This window comes from Ambystoma mexicanum, chromosome 6q, assembly GCF_040938575.1.
Source record: "Ambystoma mexicanum isolate Mex_15411 chromosome 6q, UKY_AmexF1_1, whole genome shotgun sequence".
NCBI classification, from domain to species: Eukaryota; Metazoa; Chordata; class Amphibia; order Caudata; family Ambystomatidae; genus Ambystoma; species Ambystoma mexicanum.
The window spans coordinates 381,230,242-381,247,386 of record NC_090937.1 but is presented as its reverse complement, the minus strand read 5'-3'; the positions used below and the strand labels follow the sequence as shown (position 1 = coordinate 381,247,386).

Here is a 17,145-nt window from a genome sequence, read left to right as displayed (position 1 = left end):
GGAGGGAGGTGCTGCCTGCGACTGGTGTGGGTTTAACCAGAGGCCAGGCGTGGGTGCATGGAAGAGGAGGTTCTATGGGCACGTGATTCATGCAAGGGGGCTGGACAGCGCATCTTTGCGTGATTGTCCAACCCCTCCTGAAACGCTCAGGTCCCCTTTGAGAATAACGTGACTTGAGCATTTCTGTGAGAAGAGGTTCTTTTTACACGTACGTTTTCAACCCAGCTCGAAACATACTGCCTGACTCCCAATGTCCATAAAATATGGGATAAGCAGAACGTTGCCCCCACAGATGGAATGGTGCATGACCGTTATGGATTCCTTTCCACCACAGGAATAGAATGCACGGCTTTGCACATGCGCTTTTCTGCTGTGTGGGCTAAGCAGGGGTGTGATTTGATCGTAGCACCCCGCATTTCCTCCAATCATAGTGGTCTGAACGATTTGTCCCACAGACTGGCCAAATAGCAGAGTGTTTTCAGGCAATCAGAACGTTCTGTCACCCTCATTACATAGAACGTTCTACGCGCATTGACGGCCCCTAGAATGCCCCTGATATTCTTATTGGATTGAACACGGGAATGTCTTTCCATTCCCCTTGCAGGGAGCGCCTGCAGTGTCATTTCTCCATTCCCCACTCCTGCATCCAATGGCTGTAATACCCCAGCCATAGTTCCACCAAGGCAGGGTCGGCCTAACCACCTGCCACGCCAGCTCGGGAGAGCCCTTGAAAGACTCCCCCGAACTGCGTGCTGGGAGAAGGCACGGCAGGCGCCCTATTGAAATGAACCCCGCTCTTGTGCTGGCGCCGGGCTTTCCAGCGCGGGAGCGGATTGCATGTTGATAACAATAGGGAGTAGTGAGTTAAATAAAATGACTGCCCCCACCCTCCCTGGCATTGACCAGGGGCGCGCGGGGGGTTCACCACATTTTTGTTCCACTGCCTAGGCATCGCCGCCGCAAGGCCCAGCCCTGCACCCATGGGTAATGCGTGAGAACAATTGATGGATCCAATTTCACCAGGTGCCGCCCTTTTGTGTATTCTGTTGGACCTCCACATTTTGAGATGCTAGTTAATGCTGGAAGCCCCTCCCTGACAGTTTTCACTGGTCTTGCCTCATTCGTGCCTGAATCCATGAAATAAGTCTCAGAGAACTGGATTGTGAAAAACAAACTACAAAGAGTTTGGCCGGTTTTAAATGGTGTTATTTTAGCGTGTACTGTGCAACATCCCGATAACCAGCCCGTGCTGCGCGCCAGATAACAACGTCCCATTCAAGCCGTAAACTTGAAAGTCTCCCACTGAACACAAAGTAGCCTTTAAAGGACGAGGCTTATTTAAATAGCGGTCTGAGAAAAAAGCGTGTTCGTTTAACGGGTGTCCAATTAAGTTCGCAGAACCTAGAGGAAAGGGGGAAGGAAACTAAACCTTTTTGGCATTTTCTTTTTTCTTCAGGTGGTAAACATCCAGATGGCTTATACAGCAAAGGCCCGTCTTACCATGGCTACACTGGGTACATCATGATGCCGAATGTGAACAGCGACCCCTATCTGTCCAACGGATCCCTGTCCCCGCCCATCGTGAGAACAGTGAGTACATTGTGTGCGTGCCGTGCGTGCGGGGGACACGCGCCTTGCAGAGGCCGCCTTCACTTCACTCTTCCGCACAACGCCTTTAAAACAGACTGTATTTCGCATACAAAGCTGCTGTGGGGCAGGTACATATAGGAATTAATTTAGGAAATGTGCATTCAAGCGTGTGGAATAGCTGGACGCTTCGACCTCAGCTGTGTGTGCCTTCAGAAACAAGTCTTAAAAAGTCCGGCAAATAATGTTTTTCAGGGTTAAAAAAAAATGTGGATGCTTACACTGGCTTCGTCAAGAGGTGTGTAGTCCAGCTGTGTCAAGGGTTTAAATGTCACTGATATTCAGTCCTAGCTTTTTAACCATCCGCAATTTGCATACGATGTTGGTACTCAGTCCCTTGTTACATTTCTTAGAGTTTGTATCTCAGCGCTTTACGTTTGGGCAATGATCTTTGGAGCACAGGGAGGAACATGGCTGCCACCAGCAACGCATCCCTTGGTACTGCCATCGCTCAGACCTGGAAACTGATTTGGTTTGCATTACGCTTTCAACCCGGGCGCAGTGTGAGTGCATGGCTGGGTGCATATTTAAGTATTGCCTGTCATGCTTGGCTCCATGTGCTCGGAAGTATGCAGGGTGGCTTCCAAGAAGTTTAGTGTGTTTTACAAAATGGTGATCCAAAGCTGTGTTTGGTATAATTCTTCAATCGCATGCAAATTGCTGTCATGCAAAAGCAAGAGGTCTGCAACAACAATAGCAGTCAGAATACATATGGCACTGAGTACAGCAAGGCTTACATACACGGCATAGCTATGTTGCAGAGTAGGTCACACAGGGTGGAAGTGACTGTGAGTCGGTGGTGCAAAAACGATGTGATATGTGTGTGGTGAGCACTTTCACCAGCCTGCCACCAATATATTTAGAAGGTGTGACATATAAATGTATGTCTCAAGAGCCACACTTGTGTCCGTTTCCAATTCCAATAAGACCAAAATGTGAAGGATGGGTGGCTGTAAACCAGTGATCACCTGTGGGGAGTCCTCTCGGCAGATTTGAATTCCTTTGTGTTTTAGTCTCTTAGCGCCATCACAGAAGGAGTCCACTATCGGCAAATCAGTCTTGCCAATGCCTCCCAAAAGGAGCTGTCGCTCTTGAGCTGTTGGGCCACTTTCCTGCTGCATGCCATTGCATGCAAGAAGAGAGTCAATCAGGTGGGGAGATGAGGGGGTACTCCCCCCACCGCCCCACCGCTCCTCATAGTATAATAAATGGCGTTGCCGCTGGGTGATTCACGAGACAGAAGCGCAAGCTATTTTCCTGAGTTCCCTTGTCCAATCTGGCATGAGTGTGGAATTTCATTTTGCCAAATATGAGGAAACTAATGCAGATTGTTTTAATGTTCTCCTTGGAAAAGGACCACTTAGTAATTGAAAACGTGTTCTTCCCAAAATGCAGACTGAAAAACGACTTTTATCATTTTTCTAGGTGACAGTTCGGCGCACAGAACTTGCGGCGGGGCCTGTGGCCAAAATGCTCCCTTGTTAGCACGGATCACATTAATTTCCCTGGACATCTGATGAAATGCTCAGTGTATGGTGGGAATGAGAGGAAATGCACATGATTTTTCTCTGCAGCCGCCCATTGGTGGTGTGGCGCACATTTTGAATGCTGGCGCAGCATTGTGTGGCGAGGGAGCTATAATCTCTGCTTGAAGTGGCTTCTGGGCTGTATGAGCACTGTAGAATCCGCAAGCATAAAAAATAAGTGGATTGGCCATTTCAATAAGAGCAGGAATAAGTCCATCTAATATAAAGCAGGCTAGCCTGTTTATTGACCATTACTTCATACGCCGCCCCCTTGTCTCGCATCTTAACGTAGCACACACCACGATGCAACTTTACCGCTGTCAGCACAATCTCTAGCATTTGAGGTAGGTGCCAATGTGTCACTGCTTCCTCCCAGGATTTCTTGGGGAGCCCTTATTTCAAAACCTATAAATAAAATCCACTTCATCCTGTGAGGGAGCACCCACTAAATTCATCTAGGTTTTTTTCCACTTCTAATGACTTGGTTATATTTTGAGACATTTTGAATTAGAAAGTTAATGTTCAGAGAATGCAGCAATAGCATTTTGTTAAGGGGTGCCTTCCTTTATTGTGAAGAGACGGCTCTTGGTGATGTGAAAAGCTTTGAGGTCTTCATCGAAATGCTGTGACACAAAAGCGTTTGTAGTTTTGTCAGGCCAAAATATATTGCTGCAATGAAGAAAGAAAAAGTACTAATGCTACTCGGGCGCGCTGAGGTAGATTATCCCATGTGCACCCATGTTGGCATTCAGAGTCGCAAGGGCAGGGCAATAATGACTCTCTGGGCGCCACCAAGTCCAAGTTATGTAGCCTTGATTCGCTTGGGACCTTAGCTTTTGCGGAGAGCCATTATGAAGGTCAAAGAACGCACAATCAAACTTGACCATTCTAAGGGCGGTGGGAGGGGTGGTCAATTGCGGCGATCCAAGCATTTGTCCTACATTTTTTCCTAGAGTCAGGACGAGCTCAGACTAAGAAATTATAGGATTCACATTGATTGACAAGACCATCTCCTACACTAGAGACCTTTTAAGTAATTCTGCTATACCCTGTTAAACACTGTTAGTTTCTCTAACAATCTCACGTAATAAATGCAAAACCTTCAGTATAGGCCTAAATCCACAGCTTGATGCAGGCCTTGTGTTTACATGTAGGCACATTATTTTCGCAAGGGGGTGATGTTTCTTTTTTAACCCATATGGAAACAATCAAGTGAAGCTGGTAGCTGTGCTGTCACATCTCTCTCTCACACACAGTTCCAGAATCTCTGGCAGCTAGTCTTTTTTACACTGGCCATGCCAGGATTCAAAAGCAAATCTGGCCTCAAGACATACCTTGATAGGTAACACAGGGTGGAGGGTCGGGGGGGCGTTATGCTATGACTCAATAGACAAAGATGAAAGACTTAACAAAAAGAAAACAGACTTGAAAAATGGGTTTAAGCTAGCAAGAAAAAAAAACACAGGCTGGGTCAGGCCACAAGGAATGGGCACCAAACACAGAACTCAATGGGGAGGGTAGAGCCACAGAGAATAGGCTCTAGCACTTGATGTACTACCGAGGTTTGTGGGCATGGCGGGCTGCGTCACACCTTGTAAAGGGCTCTTTTATCTGCCCCTGTAGAGTTACCCCTCCTGAAGGGTGGCTCCCTGTGTTTGTATATCCCCTCTCATAGTGATCCAGAAACCATTGTTGTACCATGTTTGCAAGACTTTATCCAAGTACAATCTCATAAGGATGAAGTGCCGTCCCTTGGATTAGTTGCCGTTTTGAAACCAGGAATCTTCTAGGTTGTTGCACGGAAGATATTTTGTTAACCTAGGCAAAATAAAATATCCACTTCTGCGCTTATCCCCTAAATCAGCAAAATCTATGAGCAATTAAAAACTGAAATTGGGTGTTCATTATTGCAAAGTGCTACATACAAAATTCTTGAAAATGCTATGCAGCCCTGTGGCACCTAAAGGCAATTTCCCCAGCTACGGTGTGTTTCAATTATCCTCAATCACTCAGGTGTTCTACTTCTTTTACATCAATTGTTTTCTTATCACATGTTTTCTGTATTTTATACATTCGCCTATCATGTAATGAGAGTTTATGCCTCCATAATTGCTGGCTATATGGCACAATAAATGGATGTGTGGTGATAAGAATGCGGTAAGTAAAGTAGGTCTGCAGATAAGAGCCTAGCTCTCTACACACAGCACACCGCAGAGGGAGATGTTCCATTACAATGGCGGCCGTGTCACAGTGGCGGCGTAACACTGGCTATGCAATGTGATCCCCTGCAATCCCAAAGAATGCTTGAGGAAGCTGCAAGTCAGCTCTTGTTTCCACCAGTTGCGGCTCCTTGTTTTAATTATGCAATTTTCACAGAAGGAAGAAAAGCTAGGTTTAATCTTTAGATATCCTGAGGCTTACCATTGTGTATACTAGGTATCAATTGTCTGCAGCGTCCTTCAGGGAGCTTTAATTGTGATGGGCAGCAAAGGTTGGCGCTGCGCTTCCATGATTGTTGATGGCCCGCAATGAATGCCTGCTTTGCCTATGATAGTTGGTTCTAAGCCTTTTCGTGCTTAATCCTCCTTCAGTAAAGTTTATGTGGGGGTGCCCCATCAAATACAAGAACTGCTCATATTTTCCATTAAGCAGTCACCAAGCCCCCTTCCGATAGTCTTACCCCACCTCCATTCATCCTCTGGGCCCCCATAAGGTGAGCCATCCCCAAAGTTTGAAGACCTCTGGCTTCTGGAGTCTGGCAGTACCACCGGCGGAGTGATCTATTGTCGATGGTGGCATTGACCAAGGTTTTATGACAAAGAGTCCAGGAAACACTGCATGTCACTGTAGACAGCCCCTGTTGATCAAATTAGTCTACTCTTGACATTTATGCAGGTTGGTACCTAGCTTCTCCTTCAAGTTTGTTTGTTTTACTAATTTCAAAATCAACTCCTTACTTGCTTTGGCACACGTTGCCATCTTGGAACAGAGGGCTCCTGCAGAGTCCTGGAAATGCTGTCAAGTCCAGGCTCTCTACTTGATGTGAAGCGGTGGGCTTAGCCGACCTTGGTAGCCCAAGGTACGTCAACCAGGAACTCTCTCCTTCTTAAGATGGTGAGGCCCACAAGCTACCTCTTTAAAAGGTCTCGGCAACATCAGAGGACTAGGGACATAGGAACGCTAAAAAGACATTTAGGGGTTGGCCGGGGTTCCCTTGGGTTCATCAGTTCCTCTACAATGAAGTAATTCTTATACGAGACACCCCAGGCAGCATTTTACTTTCAGAACTATCTGGACTACCCTTTCAAAAAGATCTCCAACTGCTGCTGTTTTTAGCCACTACTTACTGTAGGGACGTCTGCAAAGGATTATTAGAGTTGCTGCTCTCTCACTGCAGTGTATTTACTTGCCCACTCAAAACAAAATGCAAACATATTTTTTCTTTTAGTCGTTTTGGATGCTCAATGAGAGAAGCTGTAAAGAGAGGACTTGGAATGGCACTGTCCCGCCCCCACCTCCATCCCAGCCTTCCGTGATAGCTAGCACTTTTTCTATGCCTTCTGGAGTGGGGGAAATGGCAAGTGCCCCTTATGCGCACACACAATCATCCCCTTACATCCTTTGCTGTAGAAGCTGCAGATTAAAGGTGCATCTATGCAAGGACGTGGTGGGTGTTTGCGTAGGTCACCCAGCTCCCACTTTTCTTAGGCTCTCCCTGGAGTCATTAGAAAATGGATTGTCTGGATCAGCCATATTGGTGGGGCTGGCAGCCTGATAATGCACTTGCAGGCATAACACTCCCATCATGAGCCAGGTAGAATTTACCCAACTCATTTCTCATATTTACACTAAAGAGTCCCGATAAAGTCTGGCATCAACCCGATTACATTGTTATGTTATGTTATGTTATGTTGATTTATACCACGCACGGCTACCACCCAAGTGCATTCTCCAGGCACTCACGTGGCTCTGCAAGAGCAGAGGGCTGGGTGTGTTAGTGGGGATAGGATGATAGGATAGGTTCAGAATCAGGAAGAACTGGCATCTGTGAGCCTTGTCTGGCATATGGGAATTGGTTTGGGAGCCCCCCCCCGCGTGTTGTAACCGTATGGGTAGGACTCAGTTCCTCAGATGTGTGCTAGTGTTTGTGTTGCGGTATGTATCATTTGATGTTAGGGAGGGGTTTGCAGATGTGCGCTCTGCTTAGTTTTATCCATAATGGGTCCAGAGTCGTGGATGACTGTTAGGTGTTTGAATGTACTGTGTTAGTGTGTGTTTGTGTAGTGTCAATTGATTTATGCACTTTGTTCAAGGGTGTTCCCTCTAAGGTTGTTTTCAGAGTCTCAGAGAGAGGTTTGGGTGTGAGCATTGGATTTGTTCTTGGTGTGTCTATGTGTAGTGTGGCTAACTCCTAGTCATGAATAGTGGCGTTGGTTATGTTTGAGGAGCAGGAAAGGGGGGAAGTAGGTTAGTAAATCGGTTACTTTGATGATGCCTCTGGCGTGAGTCTTCAGTTGCCACTCGATAGTATCTTCCAACGTTCTTGGTTGTGGTCTGTCCTTTGTGGTCTGTCAGCCAATTTCGCCTCCTCTCCAAGGGAAGCCCTCTCCTCCTGGAGGATGACATCCCTTACGGGTTTGAGGGCAGAGCGACAAGGACACAGCCTCACCCACCTTATTAGGAGAAGGGCAGGGTGAAAGTCTGCAGCAGTGGCTCCAGTGCTTCATTGCAGAAAGACCCATCTGAACATCAAGAATTCCTAGGTAGGTAGCATGCATGATAGTAGCCAGTACCAATTCAATAACTATTAGATACACAAAAAACTACTCTTCTCCTCCAGAACTTAAAAAAGGGCCTCAGAAATGTTACTTACTCAGGAGCCCTTCCTTGCAAATGGATAATGGTGTTAACCGAGGTCATGGATAAAACATAGCGTTATTGTGTTTCACTTCTGTTGGGAAAATGTTCAAATCATTCATAACACATCCTTACTCTTATCTACGAGTCTCTCCCTATTTTGCCTCAAATTGGCCCAGTGCCTTTCCTCTTAAAAATTCAACCCCCTTTTTACAAAACGTCATGGGCAGAGAAGGGCATGTGCCTCACTAATAACAGAAAAAGGCAGCGTGGAGGCGCTTTTTGTTCTTGATACGTGTGAATTTCAATCGAGATGTTCGAAGGATAGAAAACGTGTATTTTTTTGTGGGGGAGAGGAGGTTCCCCTCAGATAAAGCAGCTGGGTAGAGAATTGTTGAAAGGTTTGAGTTTATAAATTCAACACATTTTAAAATTCAGTTTTCACAAGGACCAAATAATGATGATAAAAATATCCACTGATGCCCATGCTATGCACGTTTTTCTCAGACAAATTAATTGTGCATACACTCTAAATGCAGGAGATTGAGTAGCTTCAGGGGCCTGCTGCTAGTAATGACTCTCTAAATCAAACACTAGGCGCCCGAGCAGCCTAACCGATAAGGGGTGTATCGGCCACTTTCACTCCCTTAAAAAATTGGTAAATACTCCCAAAAAAGAAAAACGGGGAGTAAAAATAGTCCAAGAAAAAATGGCACAAAAGACAAAGAGACCCAAGCGCTTGCACAATAAAAATAGTGCTTGGATGGCAGCGGGTGAGTGTATGTCGTGGGTATTTTGCCTAATACTCCACAGGTAAAGGAATATGTATATACACTAATACAATCACACTGCACCAATCGCCATGGGTTTCATTCATGCATAAGTGCATGTGATTTATTCAAATGAGAGTCAGCCTGACACGTGTTTCGAGTCACCGCTCTTCTTCTGAGGCTTCTGTTCTCACAGATATCAATTGGCTTGGTTGCCGTAATGACAAAGAAATGTGTTCCCAGTTCTGTATATTCCTTCGCTATTGCGACTGCACAATTAAACTCCCAGCCTTTCGGCACAATCCCTGACAACGAAGGCTGACTCTCATTTGAATAAATTACATGCACTTATGCATGAAACTCATGGCGATTGGCGCAGCGTGATTGTATTAGTGTATATGAGTAAAAATACTCCCAACAAAAAATAGGAAACTGGCACATAGGCTCTTGTCCCTCTGCTTTCGCCCACACACCTCCATGCATAGTTGTGTACACAGTAGTACACGTAGTGCCACAGGAAGAAACTTCTATTACAACTGCCTGATCTGAAGTAGTTAAAATGTATATTTCAATGTGATTGAATAACTAGGTGCAAATACATATATATTACAAATACATTTCTGTTTTATAGTTCAAACATATTTCTACTCACTTATGAAATACTCCCACTGGGAATGGTACTTACTTTTTCTACTCCCTAAAAATCATTTTACTCCCAACCTTTAAAAATAGGGAGTAAAATTCTCCAACTTCAAAATCTTATCTGGCGCACTGGACCTGATTCAGAAATATTTCTACTGTGGCAAATGATGAGATGTCTGTATTTCCGGGTATTTAATTGTAAACCCCAAAAATGTGAGCCTTGAACACATCTTTGTGAATCACATTTGTACGTGCCTCTCTCTAGATCTACTCCCATTTTAGGATTTGCGATTGAGGTGCAAGGGAGCTTGTGCAGATCAGAGAGGGTCACAAGCATATCCTGATCTCCTGGGAGCCTCACCTAGCTCTTCCTTTCCACGAGATGCGCCTGACTATTCTTATTCTGATGCGCAGTTTGTCTTAATGGGGATCGATATCGTATCCTATCGACATGTGATTGCGTTCTCACAGGAAATGCTTATAAAGTATATGTTAAACAAATCAATGCAGCTGTAGTTAGTTGCAATTTGATTAGCACCTGTTTTGTTTGTTTTGATCCCAAAGCTCATCACACATTTCTCTCTGGCCCAATTAAAGCTACTTTTAATTTTGCGCTTTCCCCCGACAGATGAAAGGTAGCATTGATCTTACTTGAGTCTGGCTGGCAAAAAGAAGGCTTATCATAGATATTACCAGCCCAGGCTTTGCCTAAAATACATATTCTTGCTTTATCATTTCTGGTAGCACTCAAAAGCTAGTTTCATTAATGTCTGTATACCTGAAAATTAGGTAAAGCCCTGCCAATCCCACTCACAGATTTAGAGAGACGGAACACAGCACAGTGCCTATCCTGGTATAGAATAGGTTCATATTATTGTTCAAAAGCCGTGGCGCGATAATATATATATCAAGTGTATACGTGTATTGTTAAAGTAAACATTTTCAAAATTAAGATTTTTTTAAAAATCAATTACAAATCTTAAGTAATACAAAGAAATTCTGCCAAAGAGGAAATGATCCAGTGATCTCTTTTTCCATACTTTTGAATAAACGACCATATGCATTTTCTGTCTGCATTTGTCGTTTTATGATTCTTTTTAAGGTTTAAACATTAATAATGTGTTCGGTTTCTTTAAATTAATGTTGACTTCATGGTCTTTGTCAGTTTGTTTATTTTTATTTTTGTAATCATTGTGTTGGATTGGCCTTTTTGGGGGACTTTTTTTGTATAGAAATCTGTATGTTTTAGGCTTCTTTCACAGGTGATTTGGGTTTGTTCTTTCCGCACGAGTTGCATACTCCTCTGAGGGCTAGAGACTTAATAAACGGATTAACCAAATGCAGACTTTATCCGGAGGAAAGGGCTCCCAAGTGAAACCGAAGTGATCACATGGGGACCATGGCAACCTAAAAATGATGTCAAAGCAAGTAGCATGGTATAATGTGCTGGTTAACATCATAGTGGTCTCCCAGACCATGGGCGTCTCTCCACGTTGGTCCATTGTCCCCCTCCTGTGTTATCCAGAGCAGAGCCTGCAGAGGAAACGAGTGGGGAAGGGTAACATAGGAGGGAGAAGTGGGAGCAGATAGACACAAGCTGAGCATTCATTCATTCATTACTGATGAGGGGCAGGATAGGCTGGAAGATGGGGGGAAGTGCTTGTTTGTGTTCATTTAGACTCAAATGTGCTGACTCACGCCCTGTGGAGAGAGCAGGAGTAAGTCAGTGCTAGAGGGCAACATGCTACTGTGGTTGGCTAGCGGAATATTGTTACTACATAGCAGGCGGATGTGTTCTTGTGTGAGGAGCACTAGATGCCCTTGATTATAGCTCTAATGCACGTGGTCGTGACTCCTGGGCAGGAACAAAACGATGGGCATGTTATAAGCTTTAAAAAGGAAGGGTAGTGTGTTTTCACATCATTCTAGCAGTAAAATGTAAACGCAGATGAGCGTGCTTCGCAAGGCTGTTGAAAGGAATTTCTTTAGGCCTTCACCCCACAACTATACGCAGCAGGCAATTTGCGTATGGAGAGAAATGTGTTCAGATTCCAGCTTTCTTGTCCGAGACTATAGACAAGGCTTTCTGAATGGGGAAAGCTAAACAGCCCTAGATTTTGTGACGAGAAAGGCTTATCCATGTTTTTGTATGACGGCTTGTACACCTGTCCTCGGTTCTTCGGGATTTCTCTCAATTCTATGAGCTCTTGTTTGAGCTGCCATGATGTTCTAAGATAAAGTGCGCTGTTGCAATGAAAAAAACCATATATTTTTTAATTACAACAAACACACATAACGTGATGTTCTGGGTTTACAAATTTGCCAGTTGTATGTCCTGTCCTCCATGAGTAAGACTCCAAAGTGGTGTCTCGCGCTGTCCATAATCAATGCTTTTGGGACCTGGGTTTGGGTCTTGTTACATTCATGTGGATTTCAAACCGGTCCCTTTTTTTCTGGAATTATGAAGCAGACGAATGGGACAACTTCCTTGTCTTCCTCCACTAGACAAGGAGCAAAGCCTAGGAACTTCCGGTGCTGGGATTACTTTGAGTGTTGGCGTCTTCTTTGAAACCTGACGTGACATCGGGTAGATTGGTTGGGCCTGGCAATACCCTGGGAGTAGAAGGACCATAAGGCTTAAAGTGTGAGAAACAATAGGGTGTGGGCTTTTGTTTGGGTTCACCTTTTTGAACCCAAATAGAAACATAGGCGGTCCGATCTACCATGCCAGTATTCAGTGAAATTCAGCACTGAGTTGATCTGTCATATCTAGGCCAATTGATCTCACTTCTGACAACATATGTTTTTATAGGCAAGTAGGTAAATATAACTCAGACACAGGCGTGTTGAATAACAGAAACTATTTTATTGGGAATAGTTACAGAATGGACCAAACTTATGAAAAGTAATTTACCAACAAAATTGTTTCCCCTGGACCTCCTGTAGACTTTGTGCTCAAATATGTAATTGGCTTCAACTAAAAGTTTCTGGGGTGCTACAAATACCTCTAGATTGAGACAAAATTATCTGAGGTTTGCAATGCACAATCCAGCGATCCTTTTGCAGGATATCCATTTCTTACATTAAATTGCGTACTAAATTCCAATTTCCTTTGGAAACATAATCCACGTAGCACAACACTTAAGGTATGTACTTATATTTTGCATTTTAGAACTATGGGTCAAATCTCAGGACTGCATGCACCAATACTATCACAACATCTTTTCCCCACTGCATCTATCACTGCCTTTTTTTTAAGCAACTATTTCTTTACCATCCTTTTATCGTTCCTTGCCCTGCTTATTTTTATTCTGCAGACTACGGTCTGCATACCTCTGGCGGAGCCCCAATATACAACCCCATGGATAAGCCTATGATCTTAGAAACTACTGCAGTGGTGATTCGGCACTTTATAAAAGAACATATTCTCAGTCGGGGAGGAGGGTTAAGTGTCTACAGCTATCCTTCTTAGTCTGCCTGCTTTCTTAACCTTCAGTGTTGCTCACTTGGGGGTGATAACATCCCTCTCAATCACAGAGTCTGGATATGTCCAGACATAGCTCCTTTGAGGTCAAAAGTGGAGCAGAACCTCTCAACTTCTGAAAGCCCCACCATTTTAGCCACAAAGGCCCCTTCACAGTTTCTACCTACAGAGTTCCCCTTCGATGTCTTGACACCTCCATGTCCAAGAGTCCTGGCAATACTGCCCATCTTCCTACCCTCTCCTTCCTTCTTGATTTCTCACCACATGCTCTTATCTAAGGGAACCTTTCCTAATTGCTGTCTCCTTTCCTCACTTTGTGCTTTACCCCCTTTTCATCATACCACCTTATAGTCCATCTCTTTCCTCAAATGTCCCACCTTTTCAGGCTTAGGTTCCGCTTCTCTGACTTCAGCAAAGTCACTTGGGCTCTCCTTCCCTCCCTTTTGACTTCTCCTATAGCCACCATGCTCAGTTTCCCCTCCGTGAACACCTACAGTCGACTCTCTCTATTTCTACTCATTAACACCTCTATTATCACTTGCACCCAGCTCTCCCTGTCTCCACTCCTTTCCTCCTTTAATGTCACCTCTGGCTGCCTCGCTCTGTCTCTTCTCTACAGCCACCCTTCTCTGTCTTTCCTCCGCTCCTTTAAGATCACCTGCAGCCACATCTCTCTGTCTCTCTTCCTTTGCTCCTCCATCCACCTTTTCACTCCCTAACGCTGCTCCTCACACCTTCTGCCTCTGCAATCTCTTGACTCTTTCTCTCTCTTCGTGTTTGTTCTGCTCTCTAAACCTCTCCTTGTGTGCTCCTTTGGCTCTTTTTCCCAACGCCCACACTCACCGGAATCGCCTCGCAGTTTAAATAGAGCCCCTGTACATGACCCCCAACTAATTGGTCCCAGGTGTGTTAAAGTGTTTTTGTGTGTGTATATAAAATCTGTTACATTTTTCATTGCCACGGTTTTGACTCCCCTTATGGTCCCCACCTCCCCTCTGCATGGAACCACAGACCAAGACTAAATCTCATGCCAGCATCATCCCGATTACTCATCCACGGGTGGCACCTGGTACACTGTCCATGGTCACACATTTACTAGTCTGCCCACAAACTAGAGCTAGGAAACAGGATTGTTGGAGCGCACAGTGACCCTTGCAGTATTTTTTAAAAAAAATATTATCCAAGTGCGCTGTCTGTGACTTGGGACGACGGTTGGCGTGGCCACCACTCACCATGTGATACTGGGAACAGTAGTGGTGTGGCGACAATCCCCTGGTCAACCCCATTAATGGAGAAGAGGTTTGTCACATGAGCGCCAACTGTGTTCGTGGCTCTATAAGAGACCAGCATGGTGGCCAGTGGTCTGCGGACTTACAAGCCAAAATGGTTAATGCACCCCTTTCCATTCGCACAGCTCTGCTTTGCCTGAGCGGAGTTTAGGGGAAGATCGGGGAGCATGTAGATCATCTACCTCAATGGAGGCAAGGGAGCCACTTCGAGAGGCGCGGAAGAGTACGAAAGTTAAAAACAAGCAATGAAGAATTCAAATCTCACGCTTATGGTCAGGCTGGTGGGCCATTACTGGTGGGTACAGCCTGCCATTTAGCGCAATGATAATAGCACCTGTTTTTGGATCATTTAGCTGCGGGCGGGATTCGGTGTGCAGCTCTGTAGAAAAATGTGTTATTATTGTCATATATATCGCATTATACCATCGATCCTAATTACTCCTTGCCTGCACCCCGCCCCAACGTATTCACACAAATTCCATCACCAGCATTGCATATGGCACCGAGCAGTGCATAGGGTCGTGGTCATTACCTAGCTGCCCTCCTGGCCACAGTACCTGGCGAATTAACCGTAATTCACCCTAAGGCATCCTTTGGGCCATCCTAATGGAGGTGCAAACATTTTCCCGGAAGAGCGATAGGAAACGGCCCTTCCTCTGTGCCTACTTTGTTGCCCTGTACTTCAATCCGTGGCTGACCTGCTTCCCCTGCTCCTGGGAATCCAAGCTCGCAGAAGCATCCTGAAAATGTGCCCACGATGCTGGCAAAGACATTCTAAGTGCCATTAGGCGCTTCGATGTGTGAGGTCGACCTCTCGCAATCCTCCTTAAAGTAAGAGTGGGAGAGCAAGAGGCCAAGGAGGCATCTGGTCTTTAAACTGTTTCTCATGCTTTTGGCCTTCAGGCATGACACCCCTCGGATGGAAGGCTGCTGCACCTGGAAAGAATTTAGGCTACTCGGCTGTTTATGCGATAAAATATGTTGCAGGGTTTATTTAAACTAAAATAGAAGTAAACTTGAGACACTCTGTTCATATTATACATGTCACTTTGACCCATTCTGACACTAATTATATGACCTCTGAATAAATAGTGGAGCAGTGAATTACTTCCAGGTCACTATGTCAAGTGTTTCCTTCAAGGTTACAGGTCACTGTTTATTTTCAGGCACCGGTTCTTTCCAGGTTCTTTGTGTCAAGTCAGTGTCAAGAATTGTTTTTACCGTACTTCAACCTGCTGCAAATCAAACGGGAACAAACGGTGACGGATGGAAAACATGTAACCTACACACGTAACGCATCATTGTGTAGCTGATGATAAATATTGATGGATGTGTCTGACCACTACTACTCATTGGATGCTGCCCTAAGTGTTAGGATTGGCCCTTCTTCCCCATGCAATGACCAGTTGGGTCACTGTGACGAATCAACTTCCGGGGCACCAGTGGTCCTGGGATCAATATCAGTTTCTAAACCATCAATCAACCCCACACCTCTAGGAAACTTGATCCGAAAAGATTGGAAACACAAGCAAATTATAAAAGTCCTTGTCCAATTTTGGTAACATGGATGGAACAGCAGGCTTATCTCCACAAGGTCGTGGATCGTTGGTTAGTTGCAACACAACAAAAATACAATTATTGCCCAATGATAAAAGGGACTGTCCAGTCAAGGTTGTATACAAATATGTACTTTATGATTATCACAACAGACAGTTCTACCACACTACAAAATACAACCCACCCTGTAAAGGAATGCAGAGGACAGACAGTTTAAAAGAAGGAAAAGGGATGCACTCTGGATACTGACCGGAGGGTAGTCAGTAAAGTAATTAATCGTAATAGTTCAAGGATGCTTGGTTTCAACACAAAGCGAGCAATGGGTCGTAAAAGGTCACTAGGGGCCTTCAGAGAAGGACCAGGGGGACAGAACCACAATGTACCTTGTGCTTGTAGAAGTTCTTGGTGCTTGACAGTGTCGAGTCGGTTTCAGGGCACCCTGCAGCTTTGGCGACAGAGTTCAAATGGGAGACAGCTGCAGATATGAGGCGGCAGAGACTTCGGGGAGTGAGCCTGGACGGACGACTGCAGGATGGCCTACACGGTGGCTCAGGGTCAGGAATTGTTGTCTCAGTGCTGGTCGGTGGGTCTGAAGCACTGGTTAAGGCGTCACGGACTGCTTTAGCGACTGCTACATAACAACAGTTAGAGGTGCAGTGGGTTCCAGCTCGAGGGGCTCGACTGGCTTGAAAATGTCCTCTAAGGCGGATGTCAGTAAATGCTTGTCGATGCACTCCTCCTAGCTTCTTCACTGGGCTTGTGTTGTCCTTTAAGGCAGACAGCCAAATGCTGAGGAGAGTGTTGCAGGCAGCTGCCTTGTCCTTGGTTTGGTTCAGAGACTCTCTGGTACTTCCCGCCTAGAAAGCTTGCTGTAGAGTCTAGCAGGTCACACTCTGTGCTTGCTGGGTACTTGTTCTGGAGCTGCTGGAGGGTTCTCTGGATTCAGTATCTCCCTCTGTTCCCTGGGAGATGTTTAGGGGAGGGATCCTGCTTCCCTCTTGGATGTCTTGGCCTTCCTTCACTGGCGGAAGATGTAAGGCAGACTGTACCTTCAGCCAGGGTCCAATGCTGAGTTGTTCTTGCTACTCTTTGCAAAGTCTTCAGAGGATCTGCATAACAGAGGGGCTCAGCTCTTTCTTAAAATCAAATGGGCCACAGTGATTGGTGTAGTCTAAACCTACCTTAATGAACAAATCCTGGGTTCCCACCAACAATCTCCTGTATGCATGAGGTTATAACCAGAGTGCTTTACAACAGTAAAGGTAAAGGTGTGAAAACATGTAATACTAAGTCCCACCCATCTTTCTGTCTGTTGTGGATCAAAGGGTCTTTCTGGTTAGTTGAGCTCTCTGTGGTTCCTGATAAAAGCGGAA

The 17,145-nt window shown here is 45.2% G+C and overlaps 1 protein-coding gene across 3 annotated transcripts in view; it reads left to right on the top strand.

The window, feature by feature from the left end:
* The window catches only part of LEF1 (lymphoid enhancer binding factor 1), a 309,404-nt gene that overhangs the window by 70,192 nt on the left and 222,067 nt on the right, over positions 1-17,145 (top strand). For all 3 annotated transcript variants that reach the window (XM_069630866.1, XM_069630867.1, XM_069630868.1), the window contains exon 3: positions 1,457-1,590. In XM_069630866.1, the coding sequence (XP_069486967.1) occupies positions 1,457-1,590 (134 nt within the window). The remainder of the gene's footprint in view (positions 1-1,456; positions 1,591-17,145) is intronic.